This window comes from Euleptes europaea, chromosome 18 (genome assembly GCF_029931775.1).
Source record: "Euleptes europaea isolate rEulEur1 chromosome 18, rEulEur1.hap1, whole genome shotgun sequence".
NCBI lineage: Eukaryota > Metazoa > Chordata > Lepidosauria > Squamata > Sphaerodactylidae > Euleptes > Euleptes europaea.
This window is the reverse complement of record NC_079329.1, coordinates 36,317,549-36,333,562: the sequence shown is the minus strand read 5'-3', so window position 1 is coordinate 36,333,562 and position 16,014 is coordinate 36,317,549. Positions and strand designations below refer to the sequence as shown.

The 16,014-nt window shown below is 42.8% G+C and overlaps 1 protein-coding gene across 1 annotated transcript; it reads right to left on the bottom strand.

Moving 5' to 3' along the window:
• Positions 1-58: 58 nt before the first annotated feature.
• On the bottom strand, positions 59-9,530 carry LOC130490891 (vomeronasal type-2 receptor 26-like). The gene is made up of 5 exons (XM_056864694.1): positions 9,180-9,530; positions 7,594-7,917; positions 1,756-1,965; positions 1,310-1,436; positions 59-960 (listed from the first exon to the last, which is right to left on the bottom strand). The coding sequence occupies exons 1-5, from the start codon at positions 9,528-9,530 to the stop codon at positions 59-61; spliced, it is 1,914 nt and encodes a 637-aa protein (XP_056720672.1).
• Positions 9,531-16,014: the final 6,484 nt, after the last annotated feature.

Sequence of the window (16,014 nt, the reverse complement as noted above, 5' to 3'; positions counted from 1 at the left end):
GGACATCTCCACCTAGTATCTGGCGGTTGGCAACCCTATGAATAGCTGATTGAAGGGTTTAATGATTTTTCCTGATCAGCTGCTCTCTTCTGTTCAACTCAGGCCTCAGGATAATGACATAGCATTTGGGAAAAAAGATGCAGCCCAGCAACCCAGCACTGGAGGCCAAGATAGAGAAGATCTCCACTGCCACCGTGTCTCTTCCTTGACTGCTCAGGTAGGTGGGGACAAAGGACAGCCAAACACTGCAGAAGACCAACATGCTGAAGGTGATGAACTTGGCTTCGTTGAAACTGTCGGGCAACTTTCTGGCGAGGAAAGCCACCATGAAGCAGACTGAGGCCAGTAAGCCCATGTAGCCCAAGACACAGTAAAACATGGTGGCTGACCCTTCATTGCATTGCACGATGATTTCTCTACTGAGTGAATGCATGTCCACATCTGGGAAAGGAGGAGAAGATGCCAGCCAAGCAGCACATATGCCAACTTGAACAAAGAAGCAAGAGAGAACAATGTAATATGCCAATTGTTTCCCCACCCACTTTCGAAAAATGTTTCCTGGCTTAGAGGCCATAAACACTACAATGACTGTAACAGTTTTTGCCAAGACAGAAGAAACAGCAACTGAGAAGACGACGCCAAAAGTCGTTTGACGAAGGAGGCAGGTCACCTTGTTAGGCTGTCCGAGGAACAGCAAGGAGCAGAGGAAGCAGAGAAGGAGAGAGATGAGTAGACAGTAGGTGAGGCTCCGGTTGTTGGCTTTAACAATGGGGGTATCTTTGTACTTGACAAAGATTGCAAGCACCAGGGCTGTGATCAGAGAAAAGAAGAGAGCCAAAAAGGCTAAAATCATGCTCAAGGGTTCAGAAAAAGAAAGGAAATTTGGAATCTTGGGAATACATTGGACCTGTCCCAGGTTTGGATAATGTCCTTCTGAGCAAGTCATGCAATAATCCATGTCTGAAAGGAGAAGAGAATCTGTTTAGAAACTTTCATCATATGAAAACAAGAGGTTTTCCAAGACCATAGCTAACCTTGTATGGTCAACCCTTGGTGAAATCAGTTTTGTAAACCTGTCCTAGCATTGAAAATACCTAAGAAGCCAGGCCAGCCTTTGAGCCTTTCGGCAGATTTTGAAACGAGAGTGTGAATCCTATGGTGGGGAGCAATGCACAGGAATGCTCAATACTCAGAGGTTTTTTCATGTTTCCCCAAAGTGCAGATGTTAAGTTCCCTCACTTCAGGATACCACTCTACAAAACATATGGGTATCTTCAACAGGTGCAATATGAATCAGAGCATGTCCTACCCTCTTTGTCAGAAATTTTCCCCTCTGGACACGGATCACAATTGTAGCAGCAGAATTGTTCCCCTTCCTTCTTTTTCTTGCTATAACCAGGCTTGCAGTTGTCATTACACACAGATAAGGGAGGCAGCTGTCATTGAACAAAACAAGAAAGTAGAGCTGAGAAGATATCGGGAGGGGTTTGTTTGTGAATTTCTCTAGTAATTGTGAAGGTAATGGAAGAGAAATATCTCGGATCTCAAAGAGGAATGTGTATTATCCAAAGCATAATTTGACCAACAAAGTTTTAAATGTTGCAGTGATACTGTAATTAAGTGCTGACTTAGCAAAATTCATGGATTAAAATTTCATGGAGTTAATTTACTCACCTTCAAGCTTCTGCCAATCTATTTCATTAAATGAGAAAGATTTTTGTATAGTTTTGAGAGAGAGTGAAGATGTTTTCTCACCTGTGCGAGGTGTCTGTTCCACTGAATTCTGTCCTCATAGATGATCACTCTTTTACTAAGCAGAACCTGAGGATCCAGCCTCCCGATCTTGACTCTGACATAGGACTTATTTGGAAAAGTGACCAAGTTGGTAATATCAAATCCACCTTTTAATTCTCCACGTTCGTTAAAGGTCACTTCATCTCCGGCACTGTTGTTGAAAGCGATTCTCTGAAGAAGTGTGTGGAGCTTAGTCGAAAGAGAAAGAGCATCACGGAGCCTGGAGTTAATTGGATTGGTTGCAGTGTATTCACTAATAACACATTAATGTTTCAAACAGATGTTTAGATTACTTTCTTCTAGGACAGAAGGTGTTTTATGAATGCAAGTATTTAGCTTGTTCATGAGAATAAGCTTCCATTGCCAGATACAAGTCAAAGGAATGAATTTTGATTCTGGAATGAATACTGCTGAGGGGGCTTCCAAAAAGATCCATTTTGGTTTTGCTACGTCCATGTCTCAGTGTTGAGCCTTTGCTTGGCATTCAGAAGGTCCCGGGGCAATCCCTAGCATTTCCATTTCAAAGGTGAGTTAGTAGGTGAAGTGAAGGACCTCTGCTGGACACCCAGGAGAACTGTCCCGGGGCAATCCCTAGCACAGGGGTCCTCAAACTTTTTAAACAGGGGGCCAGTTCACTGTCTCTCAAACACTGTTGGGGGCCAGACTATAGTTTGAAAAAAATATGAACAAATTCCTATTCACACTGCACATATTTTATTTGTAGCGCACAAAAAATAAAACAATGCAATATTTAAAATGAAGAATGATTTTAATCAACATAAACTTATAATATTTCAATGGGAAGTACGGTCCTGCTTTTGGCTAAATTTAAAAAGGGAGAGGGAAAATAAGGATAAAAATAGAGGTAAGTTTAGGAGGGGAAGTGGGAAAGGTCAGTTTGAAGGAGTGGGCTGCAGGGCGGGTCGCTAGTCTTGCAGGAGGTCGGCTTGATGCTTCCTGGGCGTGCTGCTATATAGGGCTTATTTATTTAAAAAAAATTCTATCTCAGTGCAATCCTAGGGCCCCTCTCTAGATGCACATTTTCCCCAGCCAAATCCTCAAAAGTCAAAAATAAGCCCCTATGCAGAGTTTTTGATAATTCAGATGGGGGGAAATGTTTATGCGTGGAAAGTTTTGCCTTGGATTTGCCGCTCTCTAGATGCACATTTCCCCTATCTGAATTCTCAAAACTCTCCATGGGGGCTTATTTTTGGCCATTTATGCACGGGAGGTTTTGCCTTGGATTTGCCACTCTCTAGAGGCACATTTTTCCCATCTGAATGCTCAAAGCTCAACAATAAGCCCCCCCCCCCATGCAGAGTTTTGAGAATTCAAGATGGGGAAAATGTGCCTCTAGAGAGCGGCAAATCCAAGGCAAAACCTCCCGTGCATAAATGGCCGAATTTGGCTTAGACAGGAGCAACTCCGGACAGGAGGCGGCGGGCTAAGCTCTACCGGGAGTCAATGCAGTTTACTCCTGAGTAGGCGCACTCGGGACCAGGCGAAGGAGGGAGGAGGTTAGGCGGAGAGGAAGGGGTGGGGGGGAAGAGAGGAAGGCGGGTTGCCCCAGAGCTGTTGCCCCCCTTACCAGCTTGAGGTCTGGGTTGGCTGCCTCCGGCTTCTTCCCAAACCATCGGCGGCGGCGGCAATTGGTGGCAGTCTCCTCAGCTCCCTCTTTTGGAGGGCTGGACGAAGGCAGGCAGGCAGGGAGGGAGGGGAAAGGAGGAGGAGATGGTGACGGCCGCCTCAGGTCACAAGATGGCGCCCAAGTGGAGCCGGTCGGAGGCCATCCCCGCGTGGAGGCCCGCTTCGAACTACCGCTCCCGGCATGCAGCGGGAGGGGGAGCGGGCTTCTCTCCCTCCTGTTTCCATCCAGAGGCAAGCCGCTCTGCATCATGGGGCTTGTAGTTCCCGGCGGGGAGGTGCAGCGCTGGTTTTGGGCCCAGCCTGAGGGGCCGGGTTCAGGACCCTGAGGGGCCGGGTTCAGGACCCTGAGGGGCCGGATCCGGCCCACGGGCCATAGTTTGAGGACCCCTGCCCTAGCATTTCCATTTCAAAGGCGAGTTAGTAGGTGATGTGAAGGACCTCTGCTGGACACCCAGGAGAACTGTTTCCGGTCTCTTAATATACTGACGAACCAGTGGCCTGATTCAGTATAAGGAAGCTGTATATGTGCTCAGAGCCAGAGAGGTAATCAGAGGGGGAATGAAACAAGTGGTAAAAGTCTGTATTTCTAGACAGACGTCATGGTGAATGGTATGCTGATCATTAGGGTTGCCAACCTCCAGGTAGTAGCTAGAGATCTCCTGCTGTTACAACTGATCTCCCACCAACTGATATCAGTTCACCTGGAGAAAATGGCTGCTTTGGCAATTGAACTCTATAGCATTGAAGGCCCGCCCCTCCCAAAGTCCGCCCTCCTCAGGCTCCACCCAAAAACCTCCCACCAGTGGCAAAGAGGAACCTGGCAACCCTATTGATCATTCCGTTTTACACTGTGAAGAAATGACTTACAACCCTGAATTCACAGAAAAGTGTTTGTGGCCAGTGGCTTTCAGCGCCATAGATACACAAATGAAGCTAGTTTGCAGAAGAACAATAGGCATGCTGCACCTTGCACATAGATTCACAGGAAGTCAAAGGAAGCAGGAAGACAAGAAAAATGTGCAGGGGCCAGGTAGAAAAGGAGTTGATAAAGCTCCTGGACAGAGGGTTAGCACTTACAGGTGGTGATATGTAATTTCTTACTTTTCAAATCACCAGGAGCAGATGGGATATCAATAGAGCTATTCCAAGCCACAGAAACGGAGTCGATCGAAATCTTGACAAGAATATGCCAACAGATATGGAAAACAAAACAATGGCCCACAGACTGGAAACGATCCATTTACATTCCAATTCCCAAGAAAGGAGACATCAAAGATTGCAGCAACTATTGAACCATCGCATTAATTTCCCATGCAAGTAAAGTGATGCTCAATATCTTACAGCAAATACTGTTACCATATGTGGAATGAGAAATGCCTGATGTTCAAGCTGGTTTCAGAAAAGGAAGAGGCACTAGAGATCATATTGCAAATATACGCTGTGTACTGGAGCATACGACAGAATTTCAGAAGAAAATCAGCTTGTATTTCATAGATTACAGCAAAGCTTTTGACTGTGTGGATCATGAAAAGCGATGGCTGGTTTTAAAGGAAATGGGTGTGCCACTACATCTGATCGTTTTGATGCGCAATCTGTACTCTGGACAAGAGGCCACAGAACAGAATACAGAGAAAAGGAATGGTTTCCAATTGGCAAAGGTGTCAGACAAGGATGTATTTTATCTCCCTATCTCTTCAATCTATATGCAGAACATATAATTAGGAAAGCTGGATTAGATTTAGATGAAAGTGGAGTGAAAATTGGAGGGAGGAACATTAATAATTTGAGATATGCTGATGACACTATATTATTGGCAGAAAATAGTGAAGATTTGAAACGACTACTGCTGAAAGTTAAAAGAGAAAGTGCCAAAGCAGGACTACAGCTGAACATCAAGAAAACAAAAGTAATGACTACAGGAGAATTACACAACTTGAAGGTTGACAATGAGGAAATTGAAATTGTTCAAGAGTTTCTATTCATTGGCTCCACCATCAACCAAAAGGGAGACTGCAGCCAAGAAATCTGAAGGAGACTGGGAAGGGCAGCCATGAAGGAGCTAGAAAATATTTTGAAGTGTAAGGATGTGTCACTGGCCACCAAGACTCGATTAATTCATGCCATCGTATTCCCTATCACTATGTATGGGTGTGAAAGCTGGACAGTGAAGAAAGCTGATAGGAAGAAAATAGATTCCTTAGAAATGTGGTGTTGGAGGAGAGTGTTACGGATTCCGTGGACTGCCAAAAAAACAAATCAGTGGGTTATAGATCAAATCAAGCCTGAACTGACCCTAGAAGCTAAAATGACTAAACTGAGGCTATCGTATTTTGGTCACGTCATGAGACGACAAGAGTCACTGGAAAAGACAGTCATGCTAGGAAAAGTTGAAGGCAGCAGGAAAAGAGGAAGACCCAACAAGAGATGGATTGACTCAATAAAGGAAGCCACAGCCTTCAATTTGCAAGGTCTGAGCAAGGCTGTCAAAGATAGGACATTTTGGAGGACTTTCATTCATAGGGTCGGCATGAGTCGGAAGCAATTTGATGGCACTTAACACACTCACACTTTTCAGCACCATCTCTAAATTTGTGCTCTGGTTAGTGGGAGGAAAATGCTCCATGACTCTATAGGACTTCCCATACTTTCCATGGCTTTTACCTTAGAAATTTTGGGAATTCCGACAGCATCATGCAGGGGGTGGGGTTGAAGTCCCTTCCGGGTTTTCTCAGAGAAGTGATCTTACACTATCAGTGACACTTGGCCCCACCACTTTGTAATGTCCTGACATTTGCTGGCCTTGGACTGGCCACCCTATCTGCACATAGGCAAGAAGCTCTTTTAAACAGGGATTAGTCATGAGGTCCTCTTAGCACTGTTTGCTCACTTTCTTTTCTCATGAGGGACTCAACTCTTCTTTTTTGCTTTACCTGGACTCAGTGTTGAGCACATGTGGTTGCAGCCACAACGGGGAAAGCCCAAAACCACTGGAACAATGTAATGGAAGGTTTCTAAATGCTTATGCCTCCCCAAATCGTTCGCCTATTCTAATTTTTCATCATTCTGGTGATGTAGCACTTAGGGAGTTGTTGTTTTACCAGCTTTTCTGTAGACTTAGCTCAGCATTTTTTTTTGTTTAGAAATATTGTGTGCATTTTAAATTGTTTAATAAATGGTACTGTATTTAAAATGCCGTCATTCTGGTCTCTGCAATCCACATTAAAGCCCCTTTCTACTCTGTTGTACAAAAAGAAGGGAAGAGAGCTATTGCAGCTTCCATGCTTCCCAGGAGAAGGCACGAGTTAAGCCTGGAAGGGCAACATGGTCAACGAGTTGATAATTAAGTCTATGGGAAGAGAATGCCCATTATTGTAGTAGCTTGATGGTGGCATCAAAATCCAGAGAAAGGGGATATTCAGGAGCAGAGAGAGGGAAAAGCATCACTAGGCAGGAGACCATGACAACTAATTGTCTTCCTCACTCCCAGATGAGCAGAACAAAAAGGCTCAGAAGTCCGATTGCCTCACTCATACCAACAAATGGAACCTTAAGCATGGCAGGAGACTGTTTTTGTCAGTGAGGAGTAATTACCTTCCAAGGTGGCACGTTCACAGGAGCCAGGCTGTCCCCATCCTCCATGGCTCTGTGGTGGGTTCTAGATGAGCCCGAGATGTGTAGAGCATGTGCAATGGCATAGACAGCATTATATATACTGTAGCTATGGGTAGTCATGCTCATTTCAAAGACAGGTGAAGGGACAGACTCCAGACTCTCCTCTCCGGTGCATGTTTCACTAAACTGTGCTGGATTACTGGAATCTTGCAATGTACATTCAAAGACATGTTCCCAGAATTGCTTGATAAAACCATCCCCCTTTGCCCAGGAAGGTTTTATTTGTTGGAGAAATGTATGGAATCCGAGGATGTCCTTTGAATGAATTGAAAAGGAAAGAACACCATGGAACATTTGCATATCAAATATGTTTTGCAGAGTAGTGATTGCAAAATCAATCTGGGCTGTCGTAATCCACACTTTTCCTGCAGAGATTCTCATCCCAGAATCAGAACCTGTTGGGGTGTTTATGTTTCTAGGCATAGATATAACTGCTGCCAGCCACATAAATGTTCCACTTTCTCCATGTAAAACAATTGCATTGGCGTTGTTGTCCAGGAAATCTGCTTTACTATTGCCATAGTATTTGATCATAAAATCCATGTCATCCAACTGGACCTCTGTTGTAGCCTTTTCTATGAAGGCCGCACAGATTCCATTGCTAGAAAGCATCGGCTGCATCACCTGCAAGTAACGGTCTCCACCTTCATCATCCAAGGTGATGAGCCCAACCCATTTCCAGCTGAAATGCAGAAGTAGCTGGAGAATTCCCTCATACTGAAGGGCTTCCTTAGGGAACATGCGGTAAAAGGAAGGGAAAGTGGTTGGGTTATCCACTTCTGATTCAAGTGAGCCACAGGAAAACTAAAAATAGAAAAATCATGTTACAGAGGGAGAATAGGAACACTCAACTCTATTCATCATCCTCTTGTTTCAGAAGGTCTATAAATGTTACCCCAGATCTTGAACCTATTATAGCCACAATGTAAATTGCATAAAATAAAACTCTGCTTTCAAGACAAGTTCTTTGGTCTGCATATTTTTTCTTGCTTCTAGTAAACTTGTCTGGAACCTGTGGCAGTTTTTACCATTTTTGTTTTATTTATAAAACATTTATTAGCCATCTTTTCACCTTGCAAAACTCAGGGTGGCTTATAATGTGAATAAAACATCTTTATAAAAATAGATAAAAGAACACCATTTTAAATCTCAATAAATAATGAACTAAATTAATCAAATAAGTCCAAAATAAAACGGTTGAGCTGCTTCCTAAAGATTGAAAGTGTGGGGGCCAGGTGCATCTCCGTGGGGAGGTTCTTCCTTTATTGCGGGGCTACCGCTGAAAAGTCCCTCTCTCGTGTGCCCACTAGATGTGGTTCCTTAATTGTTGGGAGTCAGGAGGGCCTCTCCCTGTAATCTTAATACCTGGCCAGGATCATATTGGAGAAGATACCTTGGCCCCAACCATACAAGTCTTTAAAGCACAAAACCCACATCTTGAATTGGGCTCAGGAGTGGATTGTTAGCAAGTGTAATTGCTTTAGTATTAGGGTCACATATCCTGTTAGCTGGCCCAGCCAGTCATCTAACCACAGCTCTCTACAGTAGCTGCAGCTTCCAAACACTAGTCAAGTACCGTTGAAGCATTGCAATAGTCCTGTCATGTTAAATATAAAAGGGTAGAGAGCCAGAGAGTATAGAAAAGACTTTAGCAGGGCATCTCCTGTTTCACCAAATTAATATTCACAACCAGAATACTCATGTAATCCTGTGTTGAATATTACATGGCTTCTATGTTCATGCTGAGTGTCTAGACATAAAAGCACAGGTGTAAACTTGGTCAAGAGAATAAATGCATGCTCATTTTTGCACAGAGTGCAGAGATGGAAGAAGCCAAATAAATGGTGATGAATGCCTGTTCTCTTGGATACACATTGATTGTTCATTGTGTAGAGGTGTGTGAACTGTTACTGATGTGTCCAATGAAGTCATCTTCCAAATCAAGGAGATAGCCCTGTTGAGATCAGTTCTTACTCTTTGCAATCCTTGCCATTAGATCAGGAAGGGGGATTGACCTGCATGTGAGATTTGTGAAAGCCCAATTCATCACCATTCTCTGATCATACCTGTGGGATCTTGTAACGACTTAAGAGAATGGCCATGTCTGATGAGGTATCAGAACTATATCCCCCAACGACACCCATCACTTTTTTCTGGGTGCCGCATTTGTAGTTTGGGACGAGTTCAAGTGATGTGAAGAGGAGGTCCAGGGTGGTCCTGTATGTCCATTTCGGATCCATGAGGGAGTCATGGATGTGGAACCCAAGAGTGACATTGGGCAAGATGCTGGGGTTCTTGTTGATCTCATGGATGGCAAACACCAAGGCAAGGATGTGCTGGTAGAACTTTGTTATCAGGCTGCAACGAAAATCAGTTATTGTTTGAGAAAATATCTCTTCAATGTACAGCATCTGCATTGGCCACAGATGGATCTAAGAACACAATAAGGCCCCAGCAAAATTAGAAAAATAGCCCATCTGGTCCACTTTTGATTTCCTATAGCACAATACTACTGGGAAAACCACAAGCAGGACATTGAGCCATCAGCCATTCCCACTGCCCACCTCAGATTGGCATTCAAGATGATACTGGAGGTTCCTGTTACTTAGCAAAACAACTGGCCTTTGATAGATCCATGAATTTGTTTAACTCCCTTGAACACATGTCACATCTCAGCTTATTTATGGCAATCCCAGCAAGGGGCTTTCAAGACAAGTGAGAAGCAGAGGTGGTTTGCCCCTTGCCTTCCTCTGCAGATTCTTTTTTGGTGGTCTCCCTTCAAATTATGGACCCTGCTTAGCTTCTAAGAACAGACAAAATTGAGTTATATCATACAGCCTTCCTTCCATCCTACATATGTGTGTGTGTAAAGTGCCGTCAAGTTTCAGCTGACTTAGTGTGACCCCAGCAAGTGGCTTTTAAGGTAAGTGAGAAGCAGAGGTGATTTGCCATTGCCTTCCTCTGCTGAATCTCTTCTGGTGGTCTCCCTTCCAAGTACTGACCCTGATTAGCTTCCGATACCGGGTGAAATAGGGCTATACTATGGTGCCCTCCCTCTGTTCTCCATGTACTGCCAAGCAATTTCACTCGGTGATTCTGTGTTTTACTGTTGTGAAGACATTTTGTTTTGTCTAAACTATTTCTAATTTCTTCACCATCTTCCCTCATATGCCTCTTTTCTGAATGAGAAGAGATTTTTAACCTGAGGGATGAAATGTATGCCCACTTGGTTCATTCTGTGCTGATAATCTCCACAATCATCTTGTATAATTCAAATATTTTTGCATCTTCATCAGACTGACATTTTCACAAAAGTTTCTATATTTTTCAGATTTTAGTTCTCTCTTAATAACTTTATTTTCAACTCTTGGCATCCCCTGTGTGGAACTGACCTTCCTCAAAATATTCCATGAATATCATGATGTATATTTAGTGCACTTCTGATCTAGAAAGGCTCATTGTAGAGGTAAGATAACTGAAACAGTGTAATCAGTTCCTAAGTGATTCATGAAGCAATGGGCCCTGTCACTGGTCTAAGCAAAATCTTTATGTCATGAAACACGAATATTTCATTTTGGTAGCCACAATACTTAGTGTCCATCCATTATCATCAAAAAGGTCTATTCCATTTTGCAAGTATACAGACATCATCATCATCATCATCATCATCATCATATCTTAGTTAGAGTAACAATGAACTCCTTACATTGGATAACATTCATACTCCTGGGAGGGGTTCTGCTTATATGAAAGTTTTTGGGATTCACAACCAATATGAGTTACCATTCCACCAATCAGGATTTCACCTGGCTGATACCACTGATATGGAATCTGACGAGGATGGTTTCTGGTGCACTTCATACTAAATACTTCGTACACCACCCAAGGAAGCAGCATCTGCATCAGCAACAACATCCCATACTTTGCCATGTGAAATCAAAGAACACCTCTCCCTCTACATGGACTCTCCTGGGTTTCCTCTATAGCCCTCATCATTAGCTTCCACCTGGTTTCAAGACAGTGGGTCAGATAGCGCCTGAACCCTTCCAACACCCTTTTCAACGGTGGATGTCTGAACCTGATCTCTCAGGTCCCAACTGTCTGTTTTGTATTCTGCTTGAGAGATATTGAGTTGCGATGCCAAAACTTCCTCTCTGTAGTCCCTCATTTTAGCTGCGGGTGGATTAATGGATGGTTATATAATGAGGACTTGAAGATTGTATTTCTGATTTGTTTTCTGTTTCCCTTTGGAAAGCTATTGGACTGGGCAAAGAAATGACAGTGATTCTGATAATTATAGTGGAGATAATATCCTGTGAAAGATTGCTAATATATTTCTGGCATATTTATTTCTAGAATTAGTGGGAAAAATTTTTTTTTCTGATCACATCTCAGGTTCTCTGAAGAGAGACCCCAGCTGCATAGTAAACTCAGAATGACCACCAGAGATCCCGCCCACCCATGATGCAATGCAAACATGGGAAACCTCTGAAAGGAAGTTACAAAGCAACCACTGGGAAATACCATTAGAACTGAGCCTGCGTGAAGTAATCACAGTGATACTAATGAGTATATTGAAGATAATCTCCTCTGGAAGACTGTTAATATTGTTCTGGCGTAATTAGTTGCAGAACTAGTGAAGCAAAAATGTTTGTCGAAACTTATCCCAGCTCTATAGTGAGACACGGCTCCTGTCATTAAGGGGTCTACACTCTTAGAATGTATCACTTACTGAGAAGTGAAGTTATCTTATTCAGCGAGACCTCACAGACAGGAGTCAATGATAATTCCTACTACTGTAGGCTTTCTATTGAAGTGTGCCAGAAAATTTATAAACAATGAACTTCCTTTAAATAACATTTATTTCACATAAAATTTATATATGCATGTGAATATTTACACACTCTCAAAACATGTCATAAAATACATTATGATATACGCAAACCGTTTCAAACAATCTTTATAAGCACTTTCTATGTTTCATAATATTTCTCTCTATGAGAGTTTAAACCTTTCAACTTGTATCTCTAGATTCATTTAGAATAGTACAGTTACAGAATCTTGTAAAAACATGGTTAGTGTATAATCATTACAGAATCCCAATCCAAATATGATTAATATAATGGGAGGGAAGATATGATTAGTAAAAACATCTTAAAATCATTTCAGGTATCATAGCAATATTTCAGGACAAAAGACATGCTTTTATTTTGCCATGTCATTTGTAAATCATCTTAACTTCATGGGAACTGAATTTATGTTCAGGATATTTATATGTTTCAGTATGTGTTAGCTTTACCCAAGCTTTACTGTGTGTAGAGGATAGAATACCATAAGGTTTGTATTTAATCTATTCTATGTTTATGGGCTTCTGATCATTGTTCAGATCAGGAATGCTACATATATGCTGAAAGTATGTGTGTATCTTAAACAGTCAGCAATGCAGAGCTTATGTGTTATGTATAATTCATTATGTGTAAGCTTAAGGCTGTATTAATGTTCTATGGAAGACTCAGTTATTCTCTGGCTTTGCCAATCTCAGAGAATATGTTTACTTGGTTAAGAGTCACCATAAATAAGCCTAATAGGTTCTGTATATGTTTTATGTAAGCACTGCTTTATATGTGCCTTGTGCATTACCACAGAAAACAGAGATCTTCCTTTCTTTTCAGGAATATCTCTGGCCTCTTACCCTGAGGAAGTTCTGAAGCCCTTCTGTTATTTAGAAAAGACTTCTGAACAGGTCCAGGGAATTATCTATATAGGATCTATATAGGATATACAATCCTCATGCTTGCTAGCATTTGGAAAGCCAGAACAGGATCAGACAGATCTTCTTTGAGATTCCATTAATCCTTGCTAGGATCAATTGAGGCTCAATATACCAAATATGGTGAAGATCCAATACACTTAGACTCCCATCTCCAAGGTAGAGTGCTAGGAGTTCTAAGGTCTCCATCTTTGTCATGGAGCAGCCTGCCAGCATTTCACTTCAGCTTCTAGCCTTGATGAGAACTAGAATTGCTGAACTGAATTCCCTTTCAAAAGGGATTTCTAGCTTTAGGCAAGAAGACTGTAAATCTGTATGCAAGAGATGGTAAGAGAGTGAAGCCTGACAACCAGAGTTGTCTCCCTTCAATCTTCTTAGGTTTTACATCTTTCAAGATGGAGAGAGCAAGGCCAGACAGCTGAAGCTGTCCTCCAGTTACTCTCTCTTAGTCTCACGCAAGAGACAGAGAAAGCTGATAGCCAGACAACCAGCATTGTCTTCTACCAACATTTCTTTCCAAGTTTTACATCTTTGGAGATGTGGAGAGAGTGAGGTCAGACAGCCTAAGCCATCTTCCGTCAACTCCCTCCCTTCTGGCAGTTTGGTTCTGGCTTTTATTCTCTCAGACCAGCGGTCATCTGAGCTGAGAGACTAGAAGTTTCTGCCCAGGGTGGCTACACTAATACCTGTATCCTTGTACTTGGCATGGTCACACATGGTGGTGGTGTGCCATTGTCACTTGGTCTGTGAAGAAAGCATTACCATGTTCTTGGCATTGAGTCACAAAGTTCACAAGTGCAAGGTCACCATCTGTTATACTGTTTGCAAACTAGGTCTGAATCATTAGGTTAGCATTATTCCCTCCTCACACGGCAGCTATCAGAGGGGCTAAACTCCCAGGCAGAAATGACCTTCTTGTTAATGTCAAGAAGAGGCCAAGCACCTCGGATAAGTGATGCTGATATTTTTCCAGACACAACCATCAAGCGGGCAACATTACATATCATAACCTTGTAGTCTTGCAGTTTATTTATCTCAGAATATTAAGAATAGTCTTAGCCAGCAACACATGACCTTTACTCTATTTTATTTACTACATCAACAATTCTGTTCAGAGAAATAAGCCTCAATAGCCCTTTCTGTAAACTTTTACTTCTATGCTTTACTCATGAGATTCATAGGGAAACCACAGGTACAGGCACCCTACCTCTCAGGCCTGCAACAAGCAGCTGGAATGTTGAGCTCAGAATCACCACTAGAGACCCCACCCAATCATGATGCAATCCAACCCCCCCTCCAAATCAGGGATCTCTGAAAGGAAGTGACAAAGCAAGAACTGCAAAGAGTTTCTCCTTAGATGCATTTATTTATTTAGGACATTTTTGCACCACTGGTCCAGAAAACCTTTTCAAAGTGTTTTACAAAGTGAAACATGATAAAGCAACAAATAGCATTTAAAGGTCCAAGAAACCCAGCCTAAAAATCCTGCCTTAAAAACCCAACCTAAGCCATGTGTTTAAAGAGTTTTCTCAAGTTAGGATCAAAGTGTCATAATGTTGCAAGATGAGGGTTGCCTGGTCCCTCTTTGCCACCAGCGGGACGTTTTTGGGGCAGAGCCTGAGGAGGTCGGGGTTTGGGGAAGGGAGGGATGTCAATGCTAATGAGTCCAATTGCTAAAGTGGCCGTTTTCTCCAGGGGAACTGAGCTCTGTTAGCTGGAGATCAGTTGTAATAGCAGGAGATCTCCAGCTAGTACCTGGAGGTTGGCAATGCTATGCAAGATCAACCTGGCAATTAACCACTTGGTCAATGAGGATTATTTTGGTCTTGTGCCTAAATGAAAGTATGATAGGCTTCAGGTGCGCCTCAAATGGAAGGCCATTTTATAGATAAGAAGCCAACCATCAGGTACTAGCTGGAGATCTCCTGCTATTACAACTGATCCCTAGCCAACAGAGATCAAGTTCACCTGGAGAAAATGGCTTAGTTGGCAATTGGACTCTATGGCATTGAAGTCCCTCCCCACCCCAAATCCTGCTGTCCTCAAGCTCCACCCCAAAAACCTCCCAACGGTGGCGAAGAGGGTTCTAGAAACCCTAAAGGGAACCAATCTCTGTCACCTGGAGATCAGTTCTAATAGCGGGAGATCTCCAGCCATCATTTATAGGTAGGCAACCCTATACAAGAAGGTACCTGGCAACCTTTGTCTTCAATAAAGTTGTGCAATAAGAGGGATGCCAGAAATAAGCCTGATTGTTTCTGATTAGGCCTCTAAGCACTCTCTTTCATTCTCTCTCACACACAGAAAATCCTGAGCCAGCATTTTAGATTGGAGACTTGCAAAAACAAAACACTCAAATGTAAAATTCTTCCTATCCCCCCACCTAGGAAAAAAGGCCCAGAGAGACTCTGTAAATGTGTCTTAGATGCCTATTATAGAAGAACGTCAGGGGAAAAGTCATGGATTTCATTGAGGGAAGAAACCAAAATTGCCAAATTTGGTATTCAGATAAAGATATAACTGCAGAACACATGGATGGCTGATTGAAGGGTTTAATGCAGGGATGTCCAACTTAATTGATATGAGGGCTGTATAAGAAATAATGTCACTTGGTCGGGCCAGGCCCTACCTCACCAACCAAAATTAACAGTGGGGTGGTGCTGGCAGCTACCTGAGCTGGTTTGCTGCTGGATAAGAGCTCTTAAGGGGCTGGATCTGGCCTTCGGGCCTTATGTTTGACACCCCTGATTTAATGCTTTTTCCTGATCAGCTGCTCTGTTCAACTCAGGCTTCAGGATAATGACATAGCATTTGGGGAAAAAGATGCAGTCTAGTAAGCCAGCACTGGAAGCTAAGATGGAGAAGATCTCCACAGCCACCGTGTCTCTTCCTTGAGTGCTCAGGTAGGTGGGGATGAAGGACAGCCAAACACTGCAGAAGACCAACATGCTGAAGGTGATGAACTTGGCTTCATTGAAACTGTCGGGCAACTTTCTGGCGAGGAAACCACCAAGAAGCAGACTGAGGCCAGTTAGAAGCTCCATTAACACAACATTTTAGAGACCACAAATACACAGAAAACGACCTACATTTTTTTGTAATATGGCGTTACCGACAAAACCCTTATGTGA

Excerpts from the sequence above, each read along its gene's own strand:
- LOC130490891 (XM_056864694.1), bottom strand. The coding sequence starts at position 9,530 with ATGCAGATGCTGTACATTGAAGAGATATTTTCTCAAACAATAACTGAT. Across the intron at positions 1,966-7,593 it reads TCCTGGACAACAACGCCAAT|AGAATCGCTTTCAACAACAG; the intron begins GCAATTGTTTTA and ends ACACTTCTTCAG. Across the intron at positions 1,437-1,755 it reads GGAACAGACACCTCGCACAG|CTGCCTCCCTTATCTGTGTG; the intron begins GTGAGAAAACAT and ends GTTCAATGACAG.